Genomic DNA, 15,706 nt, shown 5'->3' with positions numbered 1-15,706 from the left:
GCTTTCAAATTGCAGCCCTACGACTGTCACTCAGTTGCGAAGGCCTCGACAGATATTGTTGCTTGCGTGCTATACGTTTGCTCCTTTCTGCGAAAGCCGATGTGGAACCGCAGCAAATTGATGCAGTTACAAGTGCTAGTAGCTGTGGAGTGACGTCAGGGAACACTAATCGGGAGAAGGCAACTTGCGTAAGCGCAGCAGGGCAATGAATTTTTTCGCAAGGTGCCCTCAGGTTTGGTACGAGGCTGACCACCAGACGCAGAAACTCACACTGTCTCGCGTAGACAACCCGGACGGCTCCCCATTTCGAATCGCGATAACAGGTAAATTTTGCAACAATTTTACGAAATCTTACCACGGCAACAATATCGCTGTCTACTCCTCAGATGTGATGACTTCCCAAGAGTTATGCTATTCATTAGCCTAGCAACGTATGAAGCACGGCGTAATGCGGAACTGCCTAGTCACGTCCAGTTTGCCATTAAGATCAACCGTGTGGTGGGCCTCCGTACGCTAACATAAAATCGGTAAAGCGAATATCACGACAGCAAATGTTGCCTGGTATGTCTTGGGGCCATTCCTCATGAACCCTCGTCGAAACGAAGACCTTTTGGATGTCACCTAGCAATTCACAAAATGGTTTGTATTGGTTCCGCTATATAGGTTACCCCTAGAGTGTTTGGCTGTGCCTATTGATACAATCCCTAGGTTTGGCTTTGGAAGGAATTGTATTGAAACAGTCGGTAGTGATCGTTCGTAGGAATTCTGGGAACTCCGAACTGCGGTGTCGATATTGAAATTGACATTAAAAGCCCGCTACGACCATTCTGACCGGGAGTAAGATTCATGAAAAAAAAAAGAAGCGAATTGGCAAATTCGTGCGTCATGTTTACTTTGTAGGTTCAAAGCGAAGGCAGTTATCGCTTTGAACCTGCCAACATCGCAGTTCGGGCTCGGCCACTTAAAGCTTAGTGTATTTACACACTGGCTAGCTGGTACAAATCTCAGTATAAGTCGCACCGTGAAACTTCAGACATATTGCGCTGCGGACCCGGAATGGGGAGAGTGGGCGTGTTTGATTCTGACGCATCACACGTGATGACACCTGAAGGAAAGCGAAACGAATGTAGGACTACGCTTGTTAAGTAGAGCAGGACCAGAGGTACTAAATCTTCACGGCTCTCATGTTCTACGTGGCGATTATTCGATGTCAACTGTGGACATGGGTATTATGCCCGCACGGAAGAACGCATTTACCGCTGTATTGACAGGGACTGCAATGTATCAAGTGTCCACCGAGAACCCCGTTTTCAGTGGGGTGTTTTGATTGCCAGGAAAATAGAGCATCCAAAGCACGTGACTAAGATCTCCCCGGTGCCTCAGGACAGCATGTGCTCTGCACGTTCATGGATGCCTGAGCTTCTCGGAGATCATTCCGAGAGAAGGGAGGAGTTGTGCTGGAAGTGTGATGCGGCGCCTGGAGCTGCACTAGAAGAGTGTTAACATGCACTTGTGAAACCTTCAGATGATGAACCACAGTGGCCTCTGCTGTTGAGCTTTCGGGTGCTTGGAAGGACTCTTCGTAGTCAGAAATCTGGGACAATGCAGCGGACGGATATTTAGTGTTATTCAGATGCTGTGTTAGCTAACAGTAATTCATGTGGGGCGACATTGGCTGATGAAACTCGTGCAAGGCTTAGGTTTTTTGTATCCTTCCCTCTGGGGCACGCGGCATCCAGGGAACTCAGTGTCGTTAACAACAAAACACACTTTGCAGGACTTGTTGAGGAGGTGACGTTACTGAAGCCCAGAAAACAGCGAGCACAAGTGCGTGCACCACTGTTCGGGGAAGCCAAAGCCACCGGGAGGTCACCCACGCATAAAAAGACAGGGACGTTCACGGCTGTCCACACTCAGGCTTTCAAAGACAAAGGGACGTCCACGGATGTCCAAGTTCCTAAAACACCTGGAACATTCGAACAGGGCTGCAGAGGTGTACCTCGAACGGCGTGTGAACATGCTCGAAAAGTCTGAATAGTGTCGCCATTGCCGTTTATAGGATGGCCACTGGCTCGAAAAAAACTTGATGGTATACCTTCGTTAAATCTGTGTTGCTGAATGTTAACGCTCCAGTTGCCTGAGTAGGCAATCATGAATGTGAAACAAAAACACAGCCCTACCGCTATATGAAAATAAGAGACCAGAAAGCTGTTTGTTCGATTATATATATTTGAAATTTTCTCCCCGTGGCATACCATTCCCCTAGCAACGTCATCAGTTGCCTATTGATACGATACTGGCCACGGCTGTGGGTCATCATGCGCATCACGAAAAGGCGAAGTGACACCAGCATATCCCCGACTGTACTTATTTTTGGGAGGTGCTCCGGTAGGAGTGGAAACACGTAGCCGCTAGTGGTGGCGAATCGGAGTGCAACTCCCATAAGCAATCAGTCACGACACATCCCGCACAACCGACACTTGCTCGGAATCAAATGTGCGCATACATATGATCACAGATTCCGCACGGGTACCCAGATTCTCCACTAAATCCCTTTGCAATCTTGGCGAAGCTCCTGAAACGCGCTTGCCTGGAATGTGACCAACTCGCCGACGGTCTTTTTCGGCATCGTGATACTAAGGAGCTTAGCGGGCAATGTGTTTGCAATTAAGGCCATGGGTCCGACCTTTGCCAGTTATTTAGCCTGGTGGCGTCAATCGGACGCGCAAGGTGCCTAGGTGCGCGATGCTCATCAAGGCACCCTAGGCTGCGTAGCGTGATCACGCCATCTCTGATCGTGCGGCGCGTGTTTCGTCACACCAAACCCGCGCCCCACAATCCGCGCGCGCGCTCGCGCATCATCTGAGAGATACTATGACCACGCCGTGCGCATGGTGTTTTTTCAGCATATCGGACACATTTTTCTCCGGTCCTAGCCATAGAAAGCTTTGCTGTAAAACCGATACTTGTAACATTTCTATTCAGAAATATAAATACGAACTATGAAGAGTAATTCTTGAACATATATGTATTTATTTCTGACACTACCATTCCTTCTTTGCAGCAAACGACTATAAATTCAAAATCTGGCAAGGCACGCACGTACTGCTTTCAATGCATATTACTACCGAAGAGAGCAAGGAACCTTACTATCCGGTATGTTCAACTTTTTCCGTAGTGATGCAATCGGTGACGTTTCAAAAACGCACTGCATTATTCTATCCCACAAACCACTGAAGCTATACGTCAAGTTCGCTTCACACACAGATATATATATATATATATATATATATATATATATATATATATATATATATATATATATAATATATATATATATAATATATACATATATGTGTGTGTGTGTGTGCTTGTGCGCAGCGAGACATGTTTTTCCGGATCCAGTTCTTTGCACACTTTAGAAATTACGGAACAACGGAGGAAATTGGTAAATTTTTTCTTCGAACGTTTCATCAGGAGGGCCCGCCTTCGTCAGAGAATTCCCTGATGTAGGGATCAGGGATATATATATATTGCCACGCCCATTCTTGTTTTATTTTGATGTATTCGGGTTTGACCCGCAAGGACGGTTAGCAGCGCTCGACGCTGACCGCGCTGCAGTGTTCGAGAAGGTTGTGTTCGAGAAGATCACTTTGTTAAAGCTGTGCACATGATGCAAATAGTGCAGATTATTCCATAGCTTCCGCGCCCACCAATGATAAGACTGGAAGGTTCAATGCGTGATGTATAAAAGACGGCGCGTCCCATCCATGAGCAGTTTTTTGACCACCGATGCTCTGTTCGCCGCTATCAGTGTACAGTGTGTATTGCTGTAGTTTGACTTTCAGTTTCCCGGCCACAAGTTCGACCAAATAAAGAGTTTCAACTCGAACACGCCGACTGCTGCCTTCGTTGACGTCACGACGCCGTGACATCTGGTGGCAGTGATAGGTACACGGCGTGGCGGGGGCGTCCGTAACATGGACGAACAGCACCTCCACCAGATATCACGGTGTCGTAACATCGACGAAGGCAGGAAATGCGCTCCGGGCTGTACAATCGCCGCTCAATCGAAGACAGCACAGCTATTCACGGCCTCGGCTCTCACGATTTACGCGAATTGAACCGATCAATCGTGCGGGAGAAGCTGCGAAACTGGCACCTTTTCCGCAGCCTGAAGTGATTTCGATCGCTGACGTTGTGAGGGAGGAAATTCAACAGTCACTGGGTGTTCCTCGGCAAGCACCGCCACAGCCGCAAGCCTTGAGCTACGCTGCTGCAGCCCGACACATCGCCCCCCCCCCCCTTCACGCCCACGTCAAGACGCGCACAGCCGCAGTACCGTCGCCAGACGCCGCCGCCACCACCGACGCCATGGGCAACGTGCATACGTTAGGAGCCGCCACAGTCGCGCGCTGCCTCCAGCGCCAAAGCGGCCACGGCAGCAGATCTGGCGGGACAACGCAGGCGGCGGCAAGCCACTGCGCCGTGCTTTGGTGCTTCGCTTGAGGCGTTTCCTTTCCCGTTTGCTTCCAAAAGACGTCAAATTGTTAGCAGCTGTCCGAGAACGTAGCGTTAGCGCCGGTGCTTCTTTTCGCCAGACCTCGTGTATCCTCAGGCGAACGCGGCAACATTAAATGCATGAGCTGGCGGAAGACAACGGAGTTGACGAGCCCGTTGAGCGAAACTGCGCACGTATAACGCGGGCCGCCTCGCTCACTAAACAATCACAGCTTATCACCCTCGGGCTAACGCGGCAGCGAACTCAGCGGCAGCTTGAAACTGGCGATACCAGCAATTGCACTGTCACGGCCACTGAATGAAAAAACGCTTTCCATCGAACGGCCATGGCGCTGCATTCACTGCGCCGACTTAATCAGTGCAGCCAAGTTCGTCGTCGTGGCTCGTGTTTTGCTACCATGGCATTGCGAAGCGTGCCAATTATTATTACGTTTGGATTCACAGAGCTACGTGATGTAGTTTCCTCCGAGGAGCTAATCTGAAGAAGGGCAGGGACCTCCTCGAAGCGGGACACGTTCACGGCGTCGTGGAAGAGGTGTTGCTCGGCAGATCAACAATCACGGGCAAATGCAACCCCAGAAAAAAAACATTTATTTACAAAACTCACTTTTGTCGTCGAACGAGTGCGATCCACCGTTCACGCCGATTCCGTTCATATTCTCTAAATGGAAGCCGGTAAAAACGCGTGCCCAGAGAATTCCTGTAGGGGTTATTGCACCCAACAACGCAGCAATTATTCCTGGAGTTCGGCATTCCTACGAACAGCGGAACCGGCAAAAAACGAACTGCCCGCGAAAATACCTCGCGCCGTCACAGTGGTAGCGTGGAGCGAGCAAGGGTGCAATCGCGGAGCCATGTTGTATGCTATATTGTTCTTTTCGTCCACCACCTGCGGCTGACTGATCGCGTTGATAAACCGGACGTACCGTCGCTCTGGTCACTAGCCAAGCGCGAGAAGCACGAAAAGTGTAGTCATCGTAAAAGGCATATTTCCTCGACTTCACCCCATTGCGAGCGCGTCAGAGCATCCCGCCAAATCTGCGCTTCTTGCCGCTAGGGACGCCGAGCGGAGTTACGTCCGCACGGAGCTTATACCGCCTACCTATCAGCCAGCGCAACGCCCCGAGGAAGACCGGCGTTTCACGCGCCCCCAACCACCGCCCTCTGCTACCATTGCGGAGAAGCTGGCCACAACTACCGCCGCTGCCAATACCGCCAAATGGGACAGCGTGGGTTCGCCATTGACGCGTCGCGTCCACAGCGGGGTGAACGACCACGCGACATCGCCGACTACCTCGCAGGAGCGCAGTGGACACTCCGAGGACCTTACCGATCGCCTTCGCCAGGCCGCCACGTCTCTTCCCAACGCCGACCATACTCTGGCCCCACCCGGGGCCGGTCACCTAGCCCGTATCTGGAAAACTAAGGGCAGCAACCGATGGATGTGCGATTGCTGTACGACAAGATACAGAAGATCCTCCGCCGCAGACGACGGCGACGCAACGACATCTAAAGAACACGACGCAAGCCGAACAGAGCCCTGACGTCGCAACTTCGCTGTCCGTAGAAGTCCTGACGAGGCAATGTCGAAGCAGCGCGTCAAACCGACGTAGTCGTGATCCGACGCCGCGACCTAACCATAACGCAAGGCGACGAACTAGAGATCTTCACGTTCTCATCGACGGCCACAACGCCGCCGCTCTCGTAGATACTGGAGCCGGCTCTTTTGTCATCAGTGGGTCTTTCGCCGCAATGTTTAAGAAAGTTAGGACTGCTTGGGTAGGCCCCGAAAATGGGACCGCTGGAGGACACCTAGTGACGCCTGCGGAAATCTGCACAATGAGAGTCACCATAAACGACTGCATTTATCCAGCGAGCTTCTTAGTGCTACAGCTTTGCTCTAGAGATGTCATCCTTAGTATGGGCTTGTTAAGCTTACATGGTGCAGTCATGGACCTGATATCAGAGGCGCTAACATCCACAGAACAAGCATTACCACCACACACGCCACCAGGAAACCACGCCTTGAATATACAGGATGACCATGTCACGCTCCCCCCTCGTACCAGCGTCATCATTTCCGTCGGCACTCAAAAATCAGCAAACCTTGAAGGCGTCGATGAAGGAGACCTGCACTTGATCAACCGCGAGGTTTGCGTCGCATGAGGAATAGCGGAATAGCCGAGCTGCGTGGAGGGAAAGCAACAGTGGTGATCACAAATTTCATCAACGAGTGCAAACACGTGAACAAAGACACGACGGTTACCTATATCGAAGCAATTGTGCAAGCCACCAGTGCTTTTGCCCTTACCCATTCTACTGAATCTACTTTCACGAACTGTGCTCCTCAATCAGCTTTCGACGTCAATCTGAGCCTTCCGAAGCATAAGCAAGGACAGCTCAGAACCCTGCTCCAGCAATATATATATATATATATATATATATATATATATATATATATATATATATATATATATATTGTAGTGATAAATACGGTGACCGTAGAGAACGATGAAGAAGACGGTTGTTGTGGTTGGTGCTCGTGCTGGCTCCGTTTCGGGGAACTGACTGCTGTCCCGTCGCTGTCTCGCCTCTAAGACGCTCACCGTACCTAAACTATTAAACGCATACTATCAATTGGTGGAGCGTGCTGGGTTCTTCACCCTGGAACTTCGTTCTCGGACTCTACCCCCCGCCTCGTCGATTCCTGACGACATGGCCCAGCAAGCTGCTATCCCAACCCCATCTCTTACCTGTTCCGGCATGCCAAGACAGCGGGATCCGGTGATTTTCAACGCCTCCGACGAGCAAGACGCCGAAGACTGGCTATCTTCATACGAAATAGTAGCGCGCACAATAAGTGGGATGAAGCCGATAAACTTGGCTACCTTCACTTCTATCTCGCGGGTGTGGCACAGCTGTGGTTTAACAATCACCAAGCTGACATTCCTAACTGGTCGTCCTTTAAGACACGCTTCGCGGAAGTATTCGGCCGACCCGCTGTTCGCAAGCTCCGCGCCGAACAGCGCTTGCGCGGCCGCGCACAGCGTTCTGGTGAGACCTCCACGTCTTATATCGAGGATGTTGTGGACCTCTGCCGTCGTGTCAATCCAGACATGTTTGATACTGACAAAATCCGGCACATTATGAAAGGTATTGAAGACGACGCCTTCCACATGCTCGTTGCCAAAAACCCCCAAACTGTCGCAGAGGTGACTCAGTACTGTCAGAGCTACGACGAGCTGCGGAGACAGCGCATTTCTACGCAACAGCCGAGCTTCGACACGGCCGCAACGTCTGCATTAACCGTTGGCGCTGTTTCTACCGACCAGACCACGTTAATGCAACAGATACAGCAGTTCGTTCGCGAAGAAGTGGCGCGACAACTGTCTCTTGTGCCTTACGTTCCGGCCAGTGCGCATACGCTGACCCCAACGCTCAGACAAGCGATAGAGGAGCAAGTCCCTTCCACCTACCATCATTCGCCTACCTCCGCACCTCTGACTTACGCTGAGGTCGCCAGACGACCATCGCTGTCGCTACCACTCGTCACGGACCCTGGTCGACAGGCTAATGCCTTCTACGCAGCAAGTCCGCCTGTACGCCAGGACCCGCCCCCTTTTCGCCGTCCCGCACCACCGTCCTCCAATCCTTGGCGCACACCCGACAACAGGCCGATCTGCTACTCCTGCCGTCTCCCTGGCCATGTCGCCCGTTTCTGTCGTCGCCGTGATTCCCGCCAAGGTGCTGGCGAAGAAGGGTACGGCTACTATCGTACAGAGCCACCTCAGTCGAGTTCCTTCCACCCCACGTCGGACACGTCATCGTCAAGTCGTCGCGGCTTCGACAGGCATCGGTCACCCTCACCACGGCGCCGTTCCATTTCGCCTATGGTTCGTCGCCCGCCATCCGTCCCAGCGGAAAACTAACCGTCGCAGTTCCCGAGGCAAGAGCTGCGCTCATATCGAAAACTTCAAGGCCTCGATTTCTACCCGCCAACGAAATAACTGTGTATATTTATGGTGTAGCTGTGCAAGCGCTCGTTGATACTGGTGCTGCTGTGTCTGTGCTGAGTGGTGAACTGTGCCGCAAGTTAAAGAAGATTACGATTCCGCTTTCCGACGTCTCTCTCCGTACGGCAACTTCGCACCACATCCAGCCTTCTATGGCGTACACAGCTCGGCTAGTCACAAAGAACGTTTTGTATGCAGTTGAATTTGTCGTATTTTCACCATGTTCGCATGACATCATCTTGGGCTGGGACTTCCTTTCCGCTCATCATGCCGTCGTTGACTGTGCGCGTGCCGAACTAGATTTGTCAACGATGTATGAACTGCCGCTGTGTCAAACGCCGATGTATGACGGGCCCTCTGACCAGGCATTATCTTCTCGAGTCGTCGTCGCTGCGGACACTCACATTCCTCCTCTGTCCTCTGTTCTTGTGCCGCTCTCTTGCGACGGCGCGTCCTCTGTCACTGCCCTGTTTACACCCTCCGAAGCATTTGGCTCTCGCAAGAGCTTCCTTCTCCCATTCGCAGTCGTCACTATAGAAAACTCTTGCGGCGCCATCTATATCACGAACCCGTTTTCTTCCCCAGCCACCTTGTTCCACGGCGAACTAATAGGTCACCTTGAGGAAATAGTCTCTGTTTACTCCAGTCACCTGCCTGATGGCTCGACAACTCCTCACGCCAACAGCATTACCTGTGATACCACTACCACTTCATCTCTCGAGGCATTCCTTCCATCGATTGATTCTGAACTCCCCCCTGCTCAGCGTACGCAACTCTTGGCGCTACTTGATCGCTTCAAGACGTCATTTGACCATAACCAACGTTCTTTGGGCCGCACGTCTGCCATCGTTCACCGCATTGACACCGGCACCCACGCACCTTTGCCCCAGCATCCGTATCGAGTCTCTCACGCTGAACGCCGGGTCATCGACGAGCAGGTGAGCGACATGCTTCAACGTGGCGTAATCCAACCTTCACACAGCCCTTGCGCCTCCTCGGTTGTGCTGGCGAAAAAAAAAAGGACGACAGCATCAGATTCTGCGTTGATTATAGGCGTCTTAATAAGATCACGCGAAAAGATGTTTACCCGCTGCCCAGAATTGACGACGCTCTCGATTGCCTGCAAGGAGCAGAGTTCTTTTCTTCTTTAGACCTTCGATCGGGCTACTGGCAGGTTCCTATGAATGAAGCCGACCGCCCCAAGACTGCGTTTTTTAACTCCTGACGGATTGTACGAGTTCAACGTGATGCCGTTTGGCCTCTGTAATGCGCCTGCCACTTTCGAACGTCTGATGGACAACATCCTAAGAGGCCTAAAATGGAACACGTGCCTGTGCTATTTGGATGACACCGTCGTTTTCTCGAAGGACTTCGACTCCCACCTCACTTGCCTCGCAAGCGTCCTCACTTGCCTTGCGGACGCGGGACTGCAGCTGAACTTGAAGAAGTGCAATTTCGCCGCACGCCAGCTTACCATCTTAGGGCACGTTGTCAGCAAGGATGGTGTCCGTCCCGATCCTGCCAAGCTTCGCGCTGTCGCCGACTTTCCCAGGCCGTCTACACTAAAAGAACTCCGTAGCTTCATAGTCCTTTGTTCGTACTTTCGCAAAGTTGTGCGTGATTTCGCGACGATAATCGCCCCACTCACACAGTTACTTGCCGACAACCAAGACATTTCGGCGTGGTCTTCCGCTTCCGACAAAGCATTCGCCTCCTTACGCCATCTTCTGACATCCCCACCTATCCTACGCCACTTTGACCCGGATGCTCCAACCGAAATCCACACGGACGCTAGTGGAGTAGGCCTCGGCGCTGTTCTTGCCCAGCGTAAATCTGGCTTCTACGAGTATGTCGTTTCCTACGCCAGTCGCACTCTCACTAAAGCAGAAAAGAACTACTCAGTCACGGAAAAAGAATGCCTTGCCATCGTTTGGGCAATTTCGACCTTACGTATATGGCCGCCCATTCGACGTCGTGACTGATCACCACGCTTTGTGCTGGTTATCGTCATTAAAAGACCCATCTGGTCGCCTAGCTCGTTGGGCGCTCCGTCTTCAAGATTATGACATCCGTGTCATCTATCGGTCAGGCCGTAAGCATTCGGATGCCGACGCTCTTTCTCGTTCGCCACTTCCCCATGAGTATGATGTTGCGTCTATTTCGAGCTGCGATTGTTCATCTCTTGAACATGCCGACATGTCATCTGAGCAACGCCAGGATCCATGGATAGCCTCTCTCCTAGAGTATCTGTCTCAGGCGTCTCCACACACAACCAACCGCTCGCTTCGACGCACTGCTCGCCACTTTAAAATCCGTGATGGCCTCCTGTACCGCCGAAACTACCTGTCTGATGGCCGCAAATGGTTGCTGGTAATTCCTCGCCATCTACGTTCCGACGTCTGTGCCTCCTTTCACGCGGATCTGCAATGCGCCCATGCTGGTGTGGTGAAGACATATGCTTCCGACAATAGATCATTACTGTTGTTTAGCGAAGCTCAGAGGAGAATAAAGATGTGTTACTGTATTTTCTTGTTACTAGAGATGTCCTTCACGCAGTAGCCACAACGCTCTGGAAACACAATGTTTGACATTTTCTGCTTTTGTCCTAATAAAAATGCTGCAACATGTTTTTTCATAATATCATTCTGCAGTCCTTTGAGAACATTTTGGGGGACTTTGAGCAAAATTGAGATTGGGTTTTTTTTATTATAGATTTTTTAATCGAGGAGCACTTTTCTTTTTTTGGTGTTTCGAGCATGAAAATTTACTACTTTGAAAACTATTAGAGAAATACAAATGCAGAGGTTCATTATTCACATAAAGGCCTATTCATACTGCAAATATGAGCAAGCTAAGATGTTAACAGAAGTAGCCATAGCGTCCCAAATTAGACTGATTTTCAAAAAAGCAGCGTTTTTCGTGAATTTTTAAAAATACATAATTTGCTCAGAATTCCATGAAATCATGCCAGCTACTTCCTCATTACTTCTACTTCCACCAAAAAGAAAGATATTTGTAATATATAGCTTCAGTAGCTGCCAGCATGATTGCGAATTTACGAAAACGCACTCTTCGTAAAATGGTCGTCGTCAACCGGCGACACTTGTCGAATTTTCCTGTGGTGAAAAAAATTTTTATTTGAAAATGAACTGCGATTTCATGCTGTGCAGTCATATGTACACAACATACAACATTATCAGGAAAATCAGAAACATCAAATATACACCGTTTTTTGATCTTTCGTGGAATCGACCTGCCGTGAAGTCTGCAGATGTGGCGCCAACTGGTCAGAGAGGATGTTCCTGCTATCTACGCGCAGGTCAGGTTGTTGTGTTGGAACGTCCACCCGGTTATGGAAATTCATTGCGAAGTCTGATCTCTGTAATCGTTGTTGTACAGGTGGTCGGAGCTCCATGTCTCCGAGCGAAGATAAACTGGGGGCCCGCGACTACGACAGTTCCGACTTTAAGATGGTACTGGTCGCTTGCAAGGAAGTTCGTGAGGTGGATCCCGATGTGGAACCTGAGATCTGAACCGCGAAGCCCACCTTGTAGGATGTTTCTGTGCCTTCCGCTTGACGGAACGCCAAGCAGTCCCTGGAGGTATTGCAGGGCACAGCTGCACAGTCGGGAATGTTCAGAGTGACGTGGTCAGAGTCACGCCCTTCCCGAGGTCCGTATTCGGTAGTGGTCTCTGGCTGTGATGAACGCGCGTCGGATACCGACGCGAAATCTGAATGTAAGAGTGGTGAACTGCAGCGCACAGCTGAAGAATCAAGGTGCAATCTCACCTGAGCTCCATCGGCGGTGACGGTCATGGTAGACTGGGTGGTGGCAGATATGTGATAGGGATTCCTGGCAAAAGCAGCAATGAGCTTGAAGCTCCACTCCGCCCAGGACTGCTGCCGCACGCTTTCGTACCTATTCCACGCCTCGGCACCATTTCGAAGGCGGTCTATGGCTACACACCACTTCTGGTCTTCCGTCCACGGCATGCGAGCTCGGAGAGCGTTCATGGTCGCCACCCAGTTGTCGGCGTCGTCCTGAAAGCCGTTAAACTCCTGTAGTTCGGAGGCAGCCGGCGGTCGTGGCACGGCAGGCGAAAAAAACGGACAGTGTGGATGCTAAGCAGCTCAGTTGGTTAGAGAGCTGCGTGAGAGTACACCCCGGAACTCTCCAAGGAAAGCATAGGGGGTGTTATTTGTAGTATTTAGAGGGACCGAACCTGTGACCTTCGAATAACGCGTCCGATGGTCTACCACTGAGCTACGGCGGCGGTCATCCTCCCGTCCAAATCAGCATATATACCCCAGAAAGTGGACGCGAGGATGACCGCCGCCGTAGCTCAGTGGTAGAGCATCAGACGCGTTATTCGAAGGTCGCTGGTTCGGTCCCTGCCGGCGCCAAGTCATCTTTTCGTCTACTTTACTTTCTTCACATTTATATTCTAAATACTACAAATAACACCCCCTATGCTTTCCTTGGCGTTATTGTCTGCTAGTTCTCATTATTATTGTGTCTAACAAGGCAGTTATAGGCGGCACGGGGCGCCAAGATGGATGGCAGCGACAGTCAAGGCGGGACCCGACTCTCGGCACGAGCTGTGTTCTCTCCGAAAGGAGAAGAAGAGGGCGACCCACTAGAAGGTGCTGGAGAGGACGACCCGCGGCAGAGTTCCAAGGTTTCGATACTATTGCCCCAGGTACGAAAAGGGAGTCGCCTGGCGAACTAACATCTTGTCACTCTGAGCGGGTCATAGTAGGCTTTGAGGCGCTCCACGTTGACAATGTCGCGCCCTTGGCGGCGCATGTCCGAAGATGCTTCAATGGGTTCGTTCCGGTAGTTCACAGGGGATGTGCGTTCGACGACAGGTTAGGGATCTTCGTATTTCGGCAGTAGTTTTGAAGAGAGACCAGTTGCAGTGGTAGGGATCGAGAGCCATACGAGCGCTCCAGGGAGGAACGTGGGCGCAGAATTGGTGGTGTCGCCTCGAATGTTCCTCTGCCGCTCTTGGTAATGTGTAGTAAAGGTCTTAGCAAGCTCGCGACACTCTTCAGCAAGTCTAGCTGTGGCAGAAATAGGCGCATACTCAGATCGATACGGCTTGTATGGAAGGATTGTGTCGATTGTGTGCGACGCGTCGCTACAATATAATAAGGAAAAGGGGGCAAAAACCAATAGTGTTGTGAGGGCCGGTATTGTAGGCGTAGGTGAAGAAGGGCAGAATGGCATAGCAACTGTGTGATCGGCGGTGATGTACATACATGGAGAGCATGTCACCGAGCGTAAGGTTAAAGCGTTCGGTAAGGCCAATCGTCTGCGGGTAGTCAGCAGTAGTTTTGCGGTGAACAACGCTGCACTTTTAGGGGCGAAGCTCCTTAAGGCGGCACCCGTTCGTCCCTCGTCGTGCTCGTAGTAGTGGGTAACAAGTCTTACCCTTTGACCTCCAAGGTGGTGCCGGTGGGAGATTTCTCCTGTGCGTTGTTGAACAATAAAAAATTCGCAGCGTGCGCGTTAACTAAAAGCCGAATTCTTCTGTCTCTGTAGAAGTGTAAGTGTTAGCTAAAAGCCGACTTCTTCTGTCTCTCATTCCCATTAGCAGCCATTGTTTACCTCCAAGGTAGTGCCTGGTGAGATTTCTCCTGTGCGTGATTAAACAATAAAAATTTTGTTCAAAACGCCGTTGATTGATGAAATAAACCAACGAAAGACGCCAGATGTTTTGTAAAAACAAAACGAAAGAACGCCAGATGTTTCTAAAGCAAAACGAAAAAGACGCCAGCTGCTTAACGAAAGACGCAAGGTGTTTTCTAAAGCAATGGTTTTCTAAACAATGAAAATTCACAGCGTACATGTAAAATTAAAGTGAGCTGCAAGTCGTCATAACTCATCGAACCTTTAGTATAAACGCGCCCGATCTCACGTCGGTGATGATGTACTGGGCAGAATTCACGGAAGATTCACGGTTTACCGATGAACCTCCGCAGCTTCGCCCACTCATCATCATTCACTCCGTGGATATGCTGTGATTTTTTTTGAGAATGGCTTCGACGACTTCCGTCATAAAGACACGGCCTCGATCACTGAGCAGCTCCTGGGGTGGACCGTGACGCAGCATGAATCGGTGGAGCAGGATGGAGGCAACATCGCACGCTGTAGCCGCAGGGAGTCGCACGCTGTAGCCGCAGGGTGTCGGCGTATCGCATGAGGTGGTCAACGGCGAAGATGGCCCAGCGGTTAGCAGCCAACATTAGAGGAAATCGCCCACACAAATCAATGCCAAAGCGCCCAAACCGCCGCTCAGCGCAATGTAGAGGTTGCAGACCTGCTGGCGACAGGTGCATTGAAGTTTTGCGGCGCTGACAATTGATGCAGGAGCGAACGAACTTCTCCATGCAGCGCTACATCCATCGCCAAAAGTACCGTTGGCGTATGCGGTGGTAAAATTTCGGTACCCTAGAGTGCGCACACTGCGGATCGGATATGGAACTACTCGCATATGTCAGAACGCTAACTGCGGGGTATTACTAGAATTGCATCGGTGGAGAAGGTCATCGCGAACGGCGAAAGGGTTGGCATGACGACACGACGCGAGAGTGGATGGTGGTGCCTATGGATGGCGTCAGCAAGTCTGTCAGTGAGGCAATCCACTGATCCTTGCACTGTTCGCCAGCGATGGTTTGAATGTCGATGGAAGAAACGGGAAGGTGAGACACTGAGCTGTGGGCATTGTCGTCACGAAAGGAAGAGCGCGACAGGGCGTCGGCGTCAGCATGCTGGCGTCCGTTGCGGTACAGCACGCGGATGTCCTAGTCTCTCAGGCGAAGTGCCCAACGGGCGATACGGCCTGAGGGATCCTTCAATGAAGACAACCAACACAGTGCATGATGATCGGTGATGACACCGAATGTGGGACCATACATATCAGGTCGGAACTTCGTAAGGGCCCATCTGATTACCAGGTATTCTTTCTCCGTGACGGTGTAATTGGTCTCGGCTTTAGTAAGCGTACGACTTCCAAATGACACGACATATTCGGGAACCCAGGTTTGGGCTGCGCAAGGACAGCGCCGAGGCCAACACCGCTGGCGTTCGTGTGTACCTCTGTAGGGGCCGCAGGGTAGTAGTGGCGCCTTATGTGTAGAGAAGACCACAAACGACGGAGCTTTGCGA

General features: G+C 51.1%; 1 protein-coding gene across 1 annotated transcript in view; it reads left to right on the top strand.

Moving 5' to 3' along the window:
* Positions 1 to 12,067, top strand: part of LOC125758304 (uncharacterized) — a 49,756-nt gene extending 37,689 nt beyond the window's left edge. The window contains exon 3 of the mRNA XM_049415343.1: positions 11,934 to 12,067. Within this exon, the coding sequence (XP_049271300.1) occupies positions 11,934 to 12,067 (134 nt within the window). The remainder of the gene's footprint in view (positions 1 to 11,933) is intronic.
* Positions 12,068 to 15,706: the final 3,639 nt, after the last annotated feature.

Source organism: Rhipicephalus sanguineus, chromosome 4 (assembly GCF_013339695.2).
Source record: "Rhipicephalus sanguineus isolate Rsan-2018 chromosome 4, BIME_Rsan_1.4, whole genome shotgun sequence".
NCBI classification, from domain to species: domain Eukaryota; kingdom Metazoa; phylum Arthropoda; class Arachnida; order Ixodida; family Ixodidae; genus Rhipicephalus; species Rhipicephalus sanguineus.
Note: the sequence above shows the minus strand (reverse complement) of the source record. Positions and strands in the feature narration are given on the sequence as shown.